This window comes from Rhipicephalus sanguineus, chromosome 3 (assembly GCF_013339695.2).
Source record: "Rhipicephalus sanguineus isolate Rsan-2018 chromosome 3, BIME_Rsan_1.4, whole genome shotgun sequence".
In the NCBI taxonomy this organism is placed as follows: Eukaryota; Metazoa; Arthropoda; class Arachnida; order Ixodida; family Ixodidae; genus Rhipicephalus; species Rhipicephalus sanguineus.
In genome coordinates, this window is record NC_051178.1 from 187,759,365 (window position 1) to 187,777,092 (window position 17,728).

At 44.3% G+C, this 17,728-nt stretch overlaps 2 protein-coding genes across 7 annotated transcripts in view; one reads left to right on the top strand and one right to left on the bottom strand.

Annotated features, from left to right (window-relative positions):
• LOC119387859 (sodium/hydrogen exchanger 7) overlaps positions 1-10,780 on the top strand; it is a 66,387-nt gene extending 55,607 nt beyond the window's left edge. For 3 of the 6 annotated variants that reach the window (XR_007415469.1, XR_007415470.1, XR_007415471.1), the window contains 2 exons: positions 4,187-4,308; positions 7,855-10,780. Coding sequence is in view for 1 of the 6 variants with exons in the window: in XM_049413714.1 (XP_049269671.1) it covers positions 7,855-7,956 (102 nt within the window). In the remaining 5 variants the exon portion in view is untranslated. Of the gene's footprint in view, positions 1-4,186; positions 4,309-7,854 lie in introns of those variants that run through there. The other 3 variants (XM_049413716.1, XM_049413718.1, XM_049413714.1) reach the window with 2 other exon arrangements.
• Positions 10,781-14,815: 4,035 nt separating this feature from the next.
• On the bottom strand, positions 14,816-16,768 carry LOC119386192 (uncharacterized). The gene has a single exon (XM_037653529.1). The coding sequence runs from the start codon at positions 16,766-16,768 to the stop codon at positions 14,816-14,818; it is 1,953 nt and encodes a 650-aa protein (XP_037509457.1).
• Positions 16,769-17,728: the final 960 nt, after the last annotated feature.

Here is a 17,728-nt window from a genome sequence, read left to right on the forward strand (position 1 = left end):
GCTTAGTGATTGATAATTAAAACTTATATTGCATTTAAGTGGAATAGAAAATGTTACCATCAAAAAGCTAAAATAGTGTGATACACACGAGACAGTTTTGAAATTGACGTATACAGCACAAGCGCTGTGTGTCTGTGCCAAAATTGTCTCGTTTTGTTTTGCACTGTTTTAACGTTTTAATATGTGCCAACTAGCTTAGGCTTCTGCGCTTCTGGCTACCTTCAAGGTTATGCTAAATTTCCTATAGGAGAAGTCGTTAGTGGTACTGCAGACATGTCTTTGCACCATTGCTTTGTAAGTGTGCACATGGACACCTCCTAAGTATGGGACCTATTACACTTGCGGCGCCTCCTTCTCCTCTATCTCGGTGCCTCCACCAATGCATGTAAAGATGGATTCGCAAGACTTGGCAAGATTGCGAGTTAATCAGTCGCGTGACATGATGTAGCTTGAATTGCTTCACAGCCAGCATTCACGTGATGGCGAAGAGAATTGCTCCACAGCCAGCATTCACGTGATGGCAAAGAAAAACGAACAACCTGTACAGCTTAAACCTACTCTCGCTTTTCAGTGCATTCATTATGAAACAAACATGGCTTGGCTGAGGTAGTTATGGTCATCGCTGTCCTTCACCCCCTTTTGCACACACACACGGCTTTGGCAAGCACTGTCTTTGGGCATGTGGCACCTCCTTCCTGTCTGCCGTCTTCTGGCTTACTGAAAGCAGCCAAGTACGATGGAGTTACCTTGGAGATCAGTGACGTGATGCACGATTTCTTTGTTGCATAGGCATTTGTGAGAAGTACTTAAAAAAAGAAAAACTTGAAAAAGAGCTTGTGCTCACTGCTGCTTTACTCATGCTCAAATTTCGCAGGAAGATTACACTGTATGTTCCGGATTGTTCGACTTAGCACTGCTGCTTTCCTGGTTTATAGAGAAAAAAATGCATGCTCTCCCCCCACCCCAGACTTGCTTTATTAGTGATTAAGGGATACTAATCACGAAGACTGTGCTTTCCTGTACATCAGGCATCGCACACAACCTTGTAACCTCATAACCATCAGGTTTGGGACACCAAATACAGTGAGAAGCTTAGATTAGGCAATTTATATATTTTTTTCCCCTCAATGAATAAAGCAGCTAACAGTGCCAAATGTCATATTGAATGATTGAAGCCATCAAACATGAGCTTGCTGTAAAATTTGTGCAATAGCAAGGTGGGTGCTAGCAAAATATTTAAAAAACCAAAATTTAAAGAAGTAAATGTGGGTCACCATTGAAACAATGTATAGCTTCCCGTTTCACAGGTTGTCAAGATGTAGGAAGTTGTGCCATCATCAAATGCCACTTTTCTTTGGCACCAAGTCTGCTAGATGGAAGGACAGATTTTTGGGAGCAATGTCAGTCTCTCCAGCCAGACCTATTGCTTGCATTTACTGTTGCATTACTTTTTTTTTTTATATTTAAAGCCCGATATTGGCATTTGCAGTTATATATACAAACTAAGGCTGATTTCAGCAATATACATAAGGGTTCGGTGGTTGGACCTATGACGCTGGCGGCTGCATTTTCGATGGAGGCGAAAACGTTTGAGGTCTGTGTACTTAGATTTAGGTGCACGTTAAAGAACCCCAGGTGGTCGAAATTTCCGGAGCCCTCCACTATGGCGTCTTTCATAATCATATCATGGGTTTGGGACGTTGAACCTCAGATATTAAAAAAAATTGTTATTATTGGTTGGGCCCATGAAGCAAACAGACATAGTCAGGTGTTCTGGTGGGACGAAGGCCAACTGCTCGCAGGTAGCGTCATCAAATCTGGTGTACATACACTGAAAGGTGTGATGAATCTTGCCGAGATACAGTTGTTCAGTAATTAAGAATTCGTAGCTGCCTTGCCGTTTTACCGCTGTATGTTTGGCATTGTTTTACATCCCTCATGTAGTGTTAATTATTGCATGCTCTTTCTTTTATATGTGTAGCAATATTTAAAATGTTTGTTTACTTTAGGTAACTTTCTCAAAACGACAGATTAAGTAGGAAGTTTAAATGGCCTCACATTGCCGTGTGTGGGATCAAATCTCAGCTGCGGTGGGTGCATTTTAATGGACGCGAAATGCTAGAGGCCCGTGTACTTAGATTGAGGTGTACATTAAAGAACCCCAGGTGGTCAAAATCTCCAGAGCCCTCCACTGCGGCATCCCTTATAATCATATCATGGTTTTGGGATGTAAAAGCTAAGAAATATTATTATTATCACATTGCCGTGCTGACTTTTCCGTATTGTTTTCAGAGACTGGATGAAACAAAATGTGCCTGTGGGTCTAATTTTTCGTTTCTTTATCACAGGCTTAGCTGCTTGGCTGTTGCACAGCCGCAAGATAAACACAAAATGTGCACTCGAGGAGCATGTATTGAGGGGCTAGTTGGTAAGACATTATGAAAAATTAAACTGCGCTTAGAACGAGACACCAGAGTAAAACACCAGAGACAAAGGTAAAGAAAAGAATGATGGATGTGGCTTGAAACACAGACAAGTGTATGTACCATATGTACCACACAGAACGGAAGTGGTGTATGAATTTCCCCTGACATGTGGGGCAGACTGTGAGGTGTATTAATAAGCGCTTAATGGAACATTCGAACTCATTAGGGGATGGCAGTGGGAAGCATCTGCCTGTTCATTGTAGCACATGTGCGAAGAAGTGCAAGCCCATTTTTAGTAGCACTGAGGGGTTAGGGCGAGCGAAGGGCCAGAGGGCACGTGAAATCCTGGAAGCCTCGTGGATAATTAGACATGGCCCAGATAAGTGCGTCAGCGATACATCTGTGTATCTCTTTAGGAAAGAGCTTGATTTCCTTACCTAGATAGGGGTCTTGGTGGGGGAGTGTGCTTTCGTCACACGGTCATGACTGTTTTTGCGCACGCACATTGTTTCAGGAGGGAAGTTTATGTGATTTCAATAAATCAGTTGCTAGTCCTGCGTTCGTCCTGTTAGCTTCTACTCTGGTGTCTCGTCCTAAGCGCAGTTTAAATTTTCATAACAAAACGTGCAACTCTGAAATTGAGAATGGCGAGTGGAATGGAAGTAGCAGCCGTTAACAGATTAATATCATTTTATAAAGACAACATACACAGGCAAGAGGGGCACATGCACATTGTATAAATAGAAGATTCTAGAACAGACACCATACGATACGCACTGTACCAAATTCCAAAGTGCAATCTCCGTGGCTTGCGATGAGGCATGCTGTTGCAAGAGAAGTCCTAAGCACAGTAAGCCTTGTAAGCATTTTGTGTAAAAGAGTAATTCCCTTCAAAATCGTATCAGTGACACTTTTCTTCCCTTGTAGGCTGTTGAAAATACGGTTCCTTTTGGACTGCTTGTGCAACACTTACAACACACGCATCCTTCCTTTCTTACAAACCGTCTCTGTTGCAAAATCAAATTTGGCTGCTGTTTCCATTTCTCTTTATCTCGGTGTGCTTATATCTTTTGGATATGATGCACCAACTTGCTTAAGTTTTTGCCAGGCTCCATAGCAAACTTTGTAGCAGTGCATCACATAGAAATCACAGGAACAAAACCTGTAAACACAGTGCTGCCTTTGCAAACATCCACACATATTCACAAACATGGATAAGTGTATACGTTTTATAGGACTGTTGAGTCAATGCAAAACCACCACTTAGAAAATGAAGCAATACACGCGCTTTATTGGTAATTGATTTTTTATTCAAGAGATTTCGCATTTGCTTTTATAGTTTTTATAATTCCATGAATACATGCATATATATATATATATATATATATATATATATATATATATATATATATATATATATATGTAAATTAAGATTAATTAGAAGGCAACACCACGTCTTGGCTCCTGATGTTATCATGTAGTAAATCCAGCTTATCCAAATTGGTACGTTGTTTCCGCTGTGCCATCGTGTTTAGAATCGTGTACGTCTGCAGCCCATGCATATTCCTTCTTGCATGCGCATCTGTTTGCCCTCTTTTGTCCAGTGAGCATCACCTTTCCTGTGGCCGTGTGAACCTCATCAATTATTTTTTTGCAAGTGCGTTTTTTGTGGCGTAGTCTATTGAAGTTGCTAATGTAGTGTTTATCTCTGACTATGCATGAGCATATTTTTTGTTTCCTTTTTTTTCTTCTCCTCGAAGGGAAGTGCGCATTTCAATGTTGTGGGAGATTCCGGACAGCCGCAGACTAATTTTATGTGAAGCAAGATGGCAGCAGCCTGAAAGCAAAAGCCAATGTAGGGCAATGGACATATCAAAGCATGGTTTGTGTAATCTTTTTTTTGTGTGTGTGTTTGTGTGTTTCTTTTGGTCATTCATTTACAATAAGTTGTTGACTGTGGTGCACTGTTGGTGTGTTGCAGATCATCATTATTGTGCCTATGTAACGTTGGTTTGCATGATATTAGTTCTAGTACCTGAACAATCTTGTTTCTTAAAGCCTTTATTTTGTAGTTCAAAGTCATTGCTTGTTCTGGTAATATGTTTGTCTGGTTATGCACAAGTATCAGGGCTTGTTTGCAGTCTGTGTATAGACTAGTGGCAGGGGCAGCTACATTTAGTCATAAAAGCAAAAGCAAAAAGAAAAAGGAATGCTGAAGTGCTACTTGAACGTCGATTTCTCTTAGCTTTACTACAGAGTTTTAACTCATGGATACACATACTAGCATTCACTAGCATTACTACTTTGCTAGATACCAGGACACGGCTAGGAACTGAATTCCTATTATGAAATCTTGTGACACTGTGAAGAATCAAACTGTATAGACCTTTTATTGCATTATACGGCTGCAAGACCTCACATATTTTAGTTTACCCTTCTATAATACAATATAATAATACAGTTGAAACTTATGTTAACAAAGCGATAACAGCGCTAAAATTACTTCATCAAATCGGAAAGTTTGTAAAATTGAAAAAGGTATTTTCCACTCCGAAATCTAAAATTAAAACGTAGCGACACCCTACACCTAATGTGGCATTTTATTTGCTACTAACACACACCTGCACACCTGCGCGTGTGAAGAGTCTGCGAGGGTAGCTCAGACGTGATGTCTTCCTGTCTTGGCCCGGAGGAAGACTCGTGAAGTTATCACAACGTGCCGAATAGCAGACGGGGTGAACGAATGCAGTGAGTGTGCAAGGAGGCTAAGTAAGAAACTTGCAAGGAGATCTGTAGCATCAGCCATTAAATAACGAAAGCAAGCACCGTGTTTCTGTATGAGCATTTACAGGTACAACAAACCACCACCACCTGCACCATTGTGCACGTAAGAGCGCTACTAACTGTCCATTGCTCCGTGCATGGGCACGGCGTACAGCTTCGTCAAAATAAAACTAGCATCGCAACTAGTGTGGCTAGATGTTTTAAAGCGATATTGTTGCAGTGCACGACCGAAGAAAAAACCGTCTGTGTCAAAATTACAAAGAAATCACGGCATTTTTACTCCTTTATTTCAGGAAAAACATTGTTAAAGGGACACTAAAGGCAAATATTAAGTCGACGTTGATTGTTGAAATAGCAGTCCAGAAACCTCGTAGTGCTACTTTTGTGGCAAGGAAGTGCTTATTTTGAAGTAAAATCAAGCTTTAGTGGTCCGCATCGCGTTAGCACACTTCAGATCACCCACCTGAAAGTGGTCTTTATGGTGTCACTGCTGCCGTGCCCAATGTTGCCCGCCTTTACTGCGCGGCAGCGTGCACTGGCGGCGTGCACCATTCGGGCATCCGGCAACCTCACATGCATGCGGCATCTTGTCGAACTTTCTGTCAGAATGACTTTCACGAGCATGCAGAACACACGTGGCAGCACGCGATACCGAAAATACTACTGAGACGCGACCGTGTGAGCCAAGCCAGGCGCCAGGCGAATCGCAGTTCGGCGAAAATGGAACCTTCGTACCGCGCGTGCCATTCCCCATGGCAACGCCAAAGAGGTTCTTTTTTCCATGAATCAAACAGAAACGAACAAGCAGCATTTCATTACGTCTCTTGATGCTCGGAAGGTTCTGTTTTTATTGTAACTAGTTTGATTACTAGTAATTGTGGTCGGACGCTCTCACGTCATCAGGATCATTTCCAGTATGTCCCACTCGTGGCGCATGTCGTGTGATACATGTAGCTTAATTTCTCAGTAAGTAGGGCACTGCTGTTGATAATATTGCTGTTTTAGACGTTGTCATACATTGAGCTTTCACTCTGACATAAATTCTTGTCAGACACTCTCACGTCATCAGGATCATTTCCAGTATGCCCCACTCTTGGCGCACGTCGTGTGATACATTTAGCTTAATTTCTCGGTAAGTAGGGTACTGCTGTTGATAATATTGCCATTTTAGACATTGCCATACATTGAGCTTTAACTCTAACATAAATTGTTATCTGCCTTTAGTGTCCCTTTAAATCGGGTTTCGTGCTATGATACATTCGTTATTTCGAGTTGATGAATACATTGAACCCTAAGGATACCTGCTGGTAGGCCCATAGCCAAGGGGGTGGCCTATGGGCCAGGGCCTCCCTTGAAATTTTGTTGAAGTAGGTGTTTTTACGAAAAATAAATAATGAAAATAGGGGTTTTTCTCAAATAGTCAAGGTTTTCAGCATGTGCCCCCCCCCCCCTGAAAAAAATTCCTGGCTACGGGCCTGCCTGTTGGGGAATGGAAACTTTTTCGTTATATTGGAAATTCACAAAATTGGGTTTTGTTAGATCGAGCTTTAACTGTATACAGAATCATTTAAATCCATAGCATCACATGTTACAAGGAGGACTCATGTTTGTGTTCCTGTTATAGTGTTTGTCATAAGTGGTAATCTTAAAACGTATACGTACTGGCCAAAATGCTCCAGTATGTCATTGACTTGGAGTACTAGATTTAGCTGCCTTTAATTTCAGTTTTCTTTAATGAGCAGTTGCTACTCGACTTTTTGAAAGAACGAGCCTGAAGGACGCCTTTCTTTCTTTCTTTTCTTTCTTTACTGTGAAACTTGAGGCTTGCATTTGAGTACAGTCCATCCCAAGTTTAATTAAATGTTTCTATACTGTTCTGTCTTTACCTTTTATTTTAAAGCAAGAAAACAGCATGTTAAGCCAGAATTGCGAGATAGCCTTTCCATTTGATTCTGGCCCATCAATGTCCATGGTGACTGCACGAAAATGGGAAACCATTCTGGCCAACCATGGTAGTGCATGCTGAGACTGGTATGAGCCGAAAGCAGCATGTTTTGTTACCATGCTTTGAATTAGCTGAGGTAGGCTACCAGTTAGCTTAACTGATAACCACTTCTTTAGTCCATAAAACTGGGCGCGCATCTTGTTAACTTCCCGGCCTCTTTTTGCTTGTCTCTTTCTCTCTTTCCCGTGGTTTCTCGCTTGGCTAAAAAATGTTGTACCTTGTGTAATAGCAATTACAGCACTTGAGCAGCCTTTTTCTTATTTTGTTTAATAAACTCCGAACTTTCCTAACTTTTGTTTCGTACTATGCATTAGAACGGGCACGGTCATAATAAACCTATGTATGGGAAGGCCTTGCTGTAAGCCCTTTGTTTCCTAGTTGTGAGTGGTCTTTTAAACTGAAGCAGTGAAATTGAAATACCACGTCACACTTTGTGTCACACTTGCATCATCATCGAGTCAAATCTGTAGAACTTGCGAGAGAAGGCAGGCGAAAGTTGGGAGTTATCAAAGCTAGTGGTATATTGTATTTCATAAGCAGGTTGTAAGTTTTTGAGTGGCTTCCGTGGTCAAATTGAAGTTTGGCCGTTGGGTATGATGATGATGCGACAGCTTGTTTTGCCTTCCCTTTCCCATTTAGTGCGACTCTGTTGAGGAAGGGGACCTCGGACTCGGAAGCAGCCTGACTGCGCTAACGGCAACGAGAGTACGGCTCATTGGCATGCAGGGAGACGCTGTCTGAGCTCGCCATTTGTGAGGAGATGCCGTTGTGCCTCCTGGGTCTTCGGTGCAGGGTGCTAGTGCCTACTGAAGTGCGTGTGTGTGCGTGGTCCTCACAGTTCACAAGATAAGCAGCCGTGGCGAATGATGTCTCGTAGGTTTGAGAATCGTTGCTGCGCCACTAAGGAAATTGATGCTGGAGGCACTCGTAGCGAGAGCTGCCGTAAACCTGCTGCGGCTTGTCTGCACAAAAATGTTTCACCGTTGTTGAACCGCACTGGGCCACTGTCCGGCACATACCTATTTTTATTTGGTGTAGTGTTTCGCACGCACAAGTTGATGTAATTGGTGCCGAGCAATGTTCTGTCTGTTCGCAATGTCAAGGCCACAGAGGGGCTTCATCTTACTTGGCAGTCATGTTATACATGTTGCACAGCGAGTGTCACTGTGGGGCTCATACCCGCTAGTATTGTCGATGGATCTGCGAGAAAAGTTGTTGATGGAGATGGCTGATGACTTAAAAACCTCATCTGTGTGTGTGATTCAGGCAACTTTGCACTGTGCACGTTGGAGTCTGCAGTGTCGATGAATGCGGTACCTATGGTAGACATAGTGGTGCTTATCTTGTTGACTAGGGCTTTTTTTCCTGCTTTAGCACTGTATTCGATCCCATGGAAAGATACCTGTCCTACATAATGCCTCTGCACAGCAAGCAAACATATCATAAATACTTTAATGTGAAACATTGAAACGGTATGGGAATTATATCTCCAGTTGGACATAAAATGAAAACAGAAATAGTAGAGTTAAGGCTTATTGATTACATTACATTTCTAAACAAGCATATATAGTTTCTATTGCTGAAGGAAGGCATTAGATGCCCTAAAGACACATTAAAGTAAAAGATAGTTTACAACACTACTTTGAATTTCTCACTGCATCTCTTTCTGATGTCCCAAATTATGAGAGCGTTAGGCTAAAGGCTAAAGATGATTACTGCCTGTTTATTATATTTTAATATTGTTTAAAATTTCTGAATATTTTAAAAGTAAGCTTAACTAGCAACCTCTGCATAGTTTTCGTGATCATATATGAACGAAAAAGGACCCAAATTTATGAAAATGCTGCAAAACCTGTGGCATCATTCAGAGATGTCATCAATTTCACATATTTTTAGCACAAAGCTTGATTAGAAAGCTTGCATAACCTTTATTTTCCGACACTTTTCACATTAGTATATCGTCAATCTTGAGAGGGAGTATTTCTTGAACTTTAGTATTCTTTTGATAAAATGAGGGAAAGTGACATTTGTCTGTTGTCTATTCCTTAATTAAGTGTTTAGGTACTTTTTTCTTGCCATTTAATTAAGGCTTTTTTTTTAATTCACAATCGAGGTTATGAAGGAAGCATATTTACATGGATCACTGGAATACTAAACTTGCTGTCCGTTATGTTTTACAATTTTCAGAGGCTTACACTATTACTCTTGTAGGAAAATCCTCTTGCTCATTATCAGCATAATAGTTTCCATAGTTGCATCTGCGGTGCAACTTGGGTGTGAGCCCACACATGGGCAAAATATTCATGTGTTAGGCTGCTTGAAATGTTATCTCATCCGGACACTGATTTCTTGCGAAGAGTGTCTTTCACAGGGTTGATGCACTAAACCTATACCTGAGCACGCTTATCCACATTAATTGCTACAAACTGTGTGAAAGGCAGCGTTCTCGGCATGTTTGTTCCTTTCTTTTTTCTGTGTCCCCCTTGTCATGTAGTTTGTATCAATGATGTACTGATATGGGTGGAGCATTGCTGTATAAATTTGTGAAAGATATAATAGGACAAAAGTTAAGAACAAGGTGTAGCTATCAATTTATATTGAATTATTGGAACTACGAACGTACTAACAGAATACATTATTCTCTATTTGCCACGTTGAACCTGCAATGAACCAGTTAAAAATTTGGAGCTAAGTTGCAATTAATATGCTTTCTGTCAGGCGTAAACTGAGTTCAGTTTCGAATGGTAGCCTTTTTTCACAGCAAAGGTATTTTACTCAAAGTATAATTAAACGTGAGATCTGGGTGTCATTGTTGCCACAGCATTTAAAGCGGCAAAATGGCAAAAGGCCTAGTGCTAACAATTTGCGCAGAGGACATGAAATCATAGCACATCAAGGCACAGGGGCTACCTTTATCGAATGTTTCACAAAGCCATGTGTCCTGTATGGAAAGCGAAAAAAGATTTCTGTATCTTACATGGAGTCTGATTTCTGTGATAAAACGGTGGAGGCCAAACACTGTTTGTTGTTTAAAAAAGAAAGGGAAATTGGCATGAAAAGATATTTTGTGAAGTGCATAAAAGGTAAAATGGACATTTCTGCATCTCCACTGCATGAACAGTTTTGATCATTGCTGGAGTCTGTATTGTAAAGAAGAACCTGGAAGTGCACTGTAAAGATGATTGTATGAATAGGCAGATGGGGGAAATGAGGAGTTCATTTTAAAAGTGCGGTGAGGAGACTTCGAGTATAAAGTCACATAGAAGCCAGAGGTATTTGTTTCTTTACTGTATGCAGAAAGCTTTTGAGCACGATTAAAGCGGAAGATATGATTCAGTATAAGTCAAGCTTTTGTGAAAATTGTAGCTCAATCTCAATTACCCATGCAAATTTATAATGTATTTCAGTATGTGCAAGTGGGGCATCCACTTTACATTGCAAAAGGTGAAAATTAGGATAAGGGAAAGCAACAAGTAACGCTAAGAGCAACCGCAGGCAATAACTCACTGCACAATACTGTACTTTTAAACTTTCAGCTATTCCGAGCCAAAAAAAAAAAAAGAAAGACGCGAATAAAGATTGACAGAATTAGCAGGGACAGTTGGGCGAGTTGGTTGAAGTTCATCTGAAGCTTTTTCGTTAAAGCTTCAGTTGCTAGAAGCGCATCATCCTGTCTCCTTCCTACCTGTCCGTTGTGGTTTTTTTTTCGCGTCTTTTAAAGATGAAAGATTGACAGATCTGAAAAATTATGTTTGACTTAGAAGATGGAGCGAAAGCTCACGGTGGTTGTTATTCTTGATAAGTAAGCAGCAAAAAATGGGTAGTGAAGTTAGTCGGTTTTGGTAAGTGATGACAGGCACAGCCATGTTCTCCTTTGCTGATAAAATTGGGGAAGGAATTGCATTCAATTTCTTAATGCATGCTGTTTCTTCACAGTTGGGTTTTTATCCAACGTAAATATGAACTTCAAAAGCTTTCTACATTGATGATTCATGATTGCAACAGGCTGTTTCTTTGCCCACTAAAACAAAAATCTGGGTTTATAGCAGGAAAGCTTATAGCACTTCAACTAGCTTTAGAGCGATATCTGTAACAGCATATGACTCTTATTTAGCACCACTGGCATGAGGTCTCCCCTAGTGCCACAGTTTATGTGTGTAATTTGCACGTCTGATGTTTCATTGGCAAAAAATGAGAGCTCTGAGGCAGTTTTGTAGATAGTGCTAGCAAAAATGTGGCCTGTATTCCATAAAGATTTCTTTTATTTCTCACCTCAACTGTATCCAGTATGTATATATTTCAGATTACTCCCTTGCTTGTTGAATGCAACGTGCAGACATTTGTCAGCCGAGTTGTCATTGAAAGTTTGCTGATGGGTGCCACAACACAACTTGTTTAGACGCCGCTGTATGCTGGAGAGACTTTTTTTGGCACCGCATTACAGTACTCATGGTTGGGCTGTTTGCGTTTCTCCATTCTCAAGTCTAAGCAATTACGTGGCTGGATCAGTGTCCCCACCGTCATGCCCTCGGTTGCAACTTATATTTTTTTGTCTGATTAGCAGTTAACATATAGCTTATGTGCCAGTGTGGATTTCTGAAGTGACTGCAGCTGTTGTAAATGCCCCTTCCCTTTTCGCAGCTTGCTGTTGTATGCACATTTCCAGGAACCATTACTATATGTACAGTTTTTAACCGTAGGTTGATGTTATACATTGTTGTGCTTATTGTGTTTCATTTTTGTACTCTAGGGCAGCGTCAGGTGCATAAGGTCAGGATTTTTTGGTATACTGGGTAGTAGTTTGCTTAGTGAGGTGGGTTGACCCAGGAGCATAAGTTTTTTTTTAATTTGCAATTCCACTTTTAAGAGGCCATGTTTTCTGTGTGCCATTGTTTTATGCATGCAGTGTTTATAGTTGGTGCGTATAGCACCTGGGCATTCATTCCCATTACATCTGTGAATTTCAGTGTGATTTTATCTTACTTCTTGGATTCCTGAGCCCTCATAGCTATACGGAGTTGAAGAGAGCTTGTTATGTCTCTAGTCACCAATTTAGCATTCTTTTTTTCCTGTTGTTTTTTCTCAGTGGACCATCTAGCACGTTCAGTCATTCTTTTTTTGTTGTTGTTGTCGAGTGGTACTTTTACCACCGAAAGTGCTTTTTTTGTCTAATTTTTTTTTTGCAGGGAGTAATTGTCTTTCTATTTGTCCCTCATGTCATTTTTGGTGCTTTGTTTAGTCAGAAATGTGCAATTGCAAAAAATGCAAAGTACTGTTGCTCAAGTGCATGATGTGGTGCATAATTTAGAGTGTGTGCTAAGCATGCTAGGCCGTGTTCCAACTATGGTTGTAATTGGTTTAAACTACTTGTGTAAAGTGTACATGGAATACACAAGAGGGGAATAGGCATCGACTTTTACAGGCATGTAAAATATGACTGCGGCAATGGTACGCTGAATACGGCGTTAACTGCTTGGCTCGCCGATATATGTACGATGGCTCAGTCGTCTCCTTTCTGATGTAAATAAAAATGGTGACGTGGAAGATTGTTTTCACAACGTGCGACTTATGTAGCTTGTTTGCATTCCTTGCCATAACGTAGTAGCGTATGAAATGCATTGGCGTATTCTTTCCCGCCTTTTTTTTTCCTTCACGGTATACTCTGTGTGACTTTCAGGAAGTGAAAAACAAAAAAACAAATAAAAGTATTTCTCTGCGTGATGAATTGTTGCATACCTGCCAAGTCTCCCGGATTACCCGGGAGACTCCCGGATTTTGAACGTTTCTCCCGGTTGTACGGGTCATAGGAAAATCTCCCGGAAATTCAGTTTTGCCTCGTGCGTCACCGTGACGCGAGGTGGGACGTGTCGCGTACAGGTGCGCTACACGCAATTTAAAAATTGATCCTAAATGTGTTATAGGTTATATCAGCCGTTAATATTTCGTAGATGATGCGTTGTGTACACACAAATCTATCCCACAAGTTATCTCGCCTTCAAAATTTTGTGTCACTACTGCTTTAAGTGGAGAGCCGAGCACTTAAAAGGGTAGCCGTTACCGATGTCTGTCGAGATAGCGCGTTCGCCTATCTCGACAGGGATAGGGAAACCAGAATGATGACCTTTCATAGCATCGTACAGCCACCATTCCCTCTCCCCCACCACGGCGTCGGCCGTCGGATCGCATGGAAAATCGGACCGTCTGTCCCCCGCTTAAAGGCCGAGACAGACGGTACGATTTTCCATGCGATGTGCCGGCCGACACGGTGGTGGGGGAGAGGGAATGGTGGCTGTCCGATGCTGTGAAAGGTCACCATTCCGGTTTCCCCACCGCCGTGTCGGACGTCGTATCGCATGGAAAATCGTACCGTCTGTCTCGGCCTTTATGGTCCCTTGCCCCAGTAAAATTCATTCCCATTGTTGCGATAAGAATAAAAGCAAAAATAAAGTCATGGGAAAAACCTGTACCTGCCGAAGCATACCAGGTATAAAGCCAATAAATATAAATGAAAAGGGGTTTTAATATAACCCAAAGCGGAAATTTAGTGGAAAAGCCAATTAGATAAAAGAAAAATGTGGGCAACGGTAACGCGTATGGGTCCTAAGAGCGTTGGGACGACGAGCACAGAAACCGGGCATTTTTTTTTTTAATGAAAAATGAATAATGAGACAGAGACGGTTGGGGCATTGACATGCCCAATGAAGATATAAGAATGACGGGTGCGGGAAAAGACAGGAAGGAAAATGTGAGAAGGGGAAAGGGAAAGTAAAAGTAAGGTAGATAGAAGTTTTGATATTATTTTCATTATTATTGTGCTTCTTCTTCTTCTTATTTTTATTCTAATTCCTATTCGGAACAATGATTAAAGTGTCTGATCTGTATGTTTAAAAAACTATTATTGCACTCTTTCATTGATGCGTACGTGTTTTTTTTGTATATTCATTGCTATTATTTATTTATTTATTCTTTTTATTGGCATCAGCATTCAATACTCAAAATATTAAAAAAAAAAAATTTTGTAAGACAACTTCTTGGCCAATCCCCCTGAGTGGGTATGAGCCATGCAGTAGAGGACACTACTACTACTACTAGAAGAGAAGGCAGTGACAAGGTGAGAGAAAGCAGAAAGGAGGAGATGATGTGATATGAGAAGGAGTTGAAAAGGAGTTGAGAAAGAAGAGGAACAGTACAGAATGCCATGACAGAGACACACGATGACGTAGTCCACATAGGTAGCCGTCCGTAGAGCACCCCAAAAGGCCAATGGTTGACTGGTGCTGGCAACCGGGCCCTGATGCCCCAAGTTCACGGCAGGTGTTGAGGCAGAAGTCCGAAGGTGGCGCCCCGAGGAATCCTTGATTTGCTTGAGCCGCTTCAGTGTCTGCAGTGATGCCACTTGATGACGCCACACCCGGCCGACACCACCAGCCACCAAGTGGGTGCGGCGGCGTGGGGTTTGCAAGACGAGGCATACAGAGGCACGAGGGCCCCGCCGTGATGGCCACTGTGTGTGCCTCGGGAATGCAAATACCCCCTAACGTGTGTTAGTAGCGTAGTGCAGTTGAGTGCAAACAGGGTTATCTGCTTGTGAGGTGAAACCTTACGGCGAGACATGAGGAATTGCCTCACTGAGCGCGCGAACCGCGCGGATCAGCAAGGCGCGGTTATAAGGGCTTTGCAGCACTTCCGCATAACGCCCAGAGGAGAGAGCCTCTTGTGGCCTGATGCGAGAAGTATAAGGTGCCGTTATAGCACAGGCGTGCAACACATGGGACATGTCAACGCTGTAGGCGCCGCACGGACAACGGGGATACCGCATGAGGCCGAAGCGGTAAAAGTACTGCGGAAAACGGCCGTGTCCCGTGAGTAGTGTTACTAAGGGCTGAGGCGGTGGGAAGAAGGCGGGTAAAGCACGTAAGTCTTGTACCCAACGGTACAGCTCAGTGCGTCGGAAGTCCGCACGCCAGCGATCCGACCAGAGTGTTAAAAGTTCCTGTCGGAACTGTCGGCGAATGGCCCTGAAAGGCGAGGGCAATCGGCGGAGGAGGCCGACGCGCGTCGCCCGTTGAGATAGGTAGTCGGCTATCTCGTTACCGAAGACGCCCGAGTGAGCCGGCACGTGATACAAGTGGACGGGAGAACGCCGGCGGATGGTGGTAAGGAGCTGGCGTATCTCCATAACGTGGGGCTCCACGTTCTGGGGGGAAGCGAGCGCCTGAAGCACCGACAAGCAGTCGGTGTAAATGGCTACGCGTATCGTGTAACGCGCTTCCAACACATGCCGCAGAGCCTCGATGAGGGCGACCACTTCAGCCGCATACGCCGACGTGGCATGAAGCAGCCGAAACCTGCCGACCCGCATGATGGAGGGGTTAGGGTCCAGGACCACGTAAGCCGCCCCCGCAGATAGGCTGGTGTACGACCCGTCCGTGTAGATATGGACGCCGGGAGCGCGACAGAAGTTGCGGGCGGCACGGCACGACAGTCGCCTGAACGGGGCAACGGCTGGTAGCGAAGGATGAGGCACCACATCCTTATGGGGTAGCGCAACCCATTGCGGGCGATAGCGCAGCGAGCCAAAGGCGACATGACGCCTCAGCGCGAAGAGTCGAAACTCAGCGTTGAGACGCTCAAGTTCCAAATCGATAGGAGCGGCGTGCATTAAAACCTGCAGCGCTGCTGTGTTGGTGGTACGGAAGGCGCCTGTTATAGCCAAAAGCACAACGCGTTGGATGGAGACCATCCGGGCGTATAGGCGGCAGTCAACTCGCGACTCGCTCCACCAGATGGGACTGGCATAGGTCAATGCTGGTAGAATGACCTGGCGGTACAAGAGAGTCTTGTGGGTAGGACGAACACGCGATCCTTGCATGGCGTAAAATGCGGCGACTCTCGCCGTCAAGGTAGTGACCTTGTCACGCAGGTAGTCGGCGTGTTTGAAGAATGAAAGTCGGGCGTCGAAGACCACGCCAAGTATCCTTAAAGAGTCCTTAAAAGCGAGAGCGGTCTGCGCGCCAGGGGGACGCACCGTGATGCGCGTTCGCGCCCCGCCCCTGAGGCCAGCGTGAAAAAGGACACAGAAGGTCTTGTCCGGGTTGAGCCGCACTTTGACGGAGTCAGCCCAGACTTGGACGCGCCGAAGGACCTCCAAGGCACGCTCCGAGAGCGCGGTGGTAGTGACGGCCGGAACAAGGATAACAGTGTCGTCGGCGTACGCGTGTATGGTGACTCCGCGCGGCATCCGTAAGGAGAGGAGGTCGTCTATGACGACGTTCCACAGGAGTGGGGATAATGGGGAACCCTGAGGACTACCCAGCGACGGGGTAGCCTCGACCTGACCCGCGTGCGAGCGTAAGAACACCGTACGACCCTCCAGAAATGTTCGGAGCAGGTGGTATAACTTGCTGTGTAGCAAGCGCTCACGGAAGTACCGGAGGACGTACGGGTGCCACACGCTGTCAAAGGCTCCGTGGAAGTCGAGGGAGATCAAAAGAGCGGGCGTACAGCTGGTTTTAAAACGAATGAGCTGCTCCTTGAGGTCGTGAAGAGCCATGACCGAACTGCGGCCGCGCGTAAACCCATACTGGCGAGGGTGTACGTGGCCATTATAGTGTGCAGAAAATACTGCAGTCTGCCGTTAAGCAAACGCTCGAGCGTCTTGCCAAAAACAGAGCTAACACAAATTGGCCGGTAAGACGAGGTGCGCTCTGGAGGTCGACCAGGCTTGTGGATGAAAGTCACCCGCGCCCTGCGCCAGCAGCGGGGGAAATACCCCAGCGATAGCGCGGCGTTGAAAATCATAAGAAAAAACGCCGGGTGGAAACGGTACAACGATTTCATTATGAAGGGCGTGATGTTGTCGGGTCCAGGGGCGGAGTTATTAGGTGTACGGCGCAGGACGTCGACGACCTCCTCGTGAGAGAAGGGGACGTCCTGCAGCGGCGTGGTGTAAGGTAACGTCGCCAGCGCCCGCGTGACGGTGTGCTCCTGCGCATCTGTGGCGGGATCGTCCACCGCAATCTGAAACCAATTTGGGACCACCACCTGGCCAGAGTCCCTTGTCGGTCCCTTGCCCGACAAAATAACTGCAGGTAAGCAAGCGACGACAGGCCTCGCACGCGGAGTGATGTTATCGCATGTGCCCTTCGCGCGACGATGACGGCCGGGTCGTTTCGTCTCTGCTTCAACCGCGTTCGTCCCTAGCGCTAGCGCGCTTTTACTCGCACGTGAAACAGACGATGCGTAAGCGGTGTTATCGGTTTGGACTCTGTACAGATCAGCGGCGACCGCAAAATCCCGCTGACGGTGTCCATATAATTGCTATTGCAGTACCCCCCCCCCCCCCACCCGCTGTCGACATATTTTATACCCCCCCTCCCCCCGTTGAGTAGATCTCCCGGATTCCGTTTCTCCAAACTTGGCAGGTATGTTGTTGTATTCGTGTCTCTGACTAGCTCTTAGAAATGCAGACTCCATTGGTATGCGTGTGTTTTGTGTGAGTGTGTGTATCATG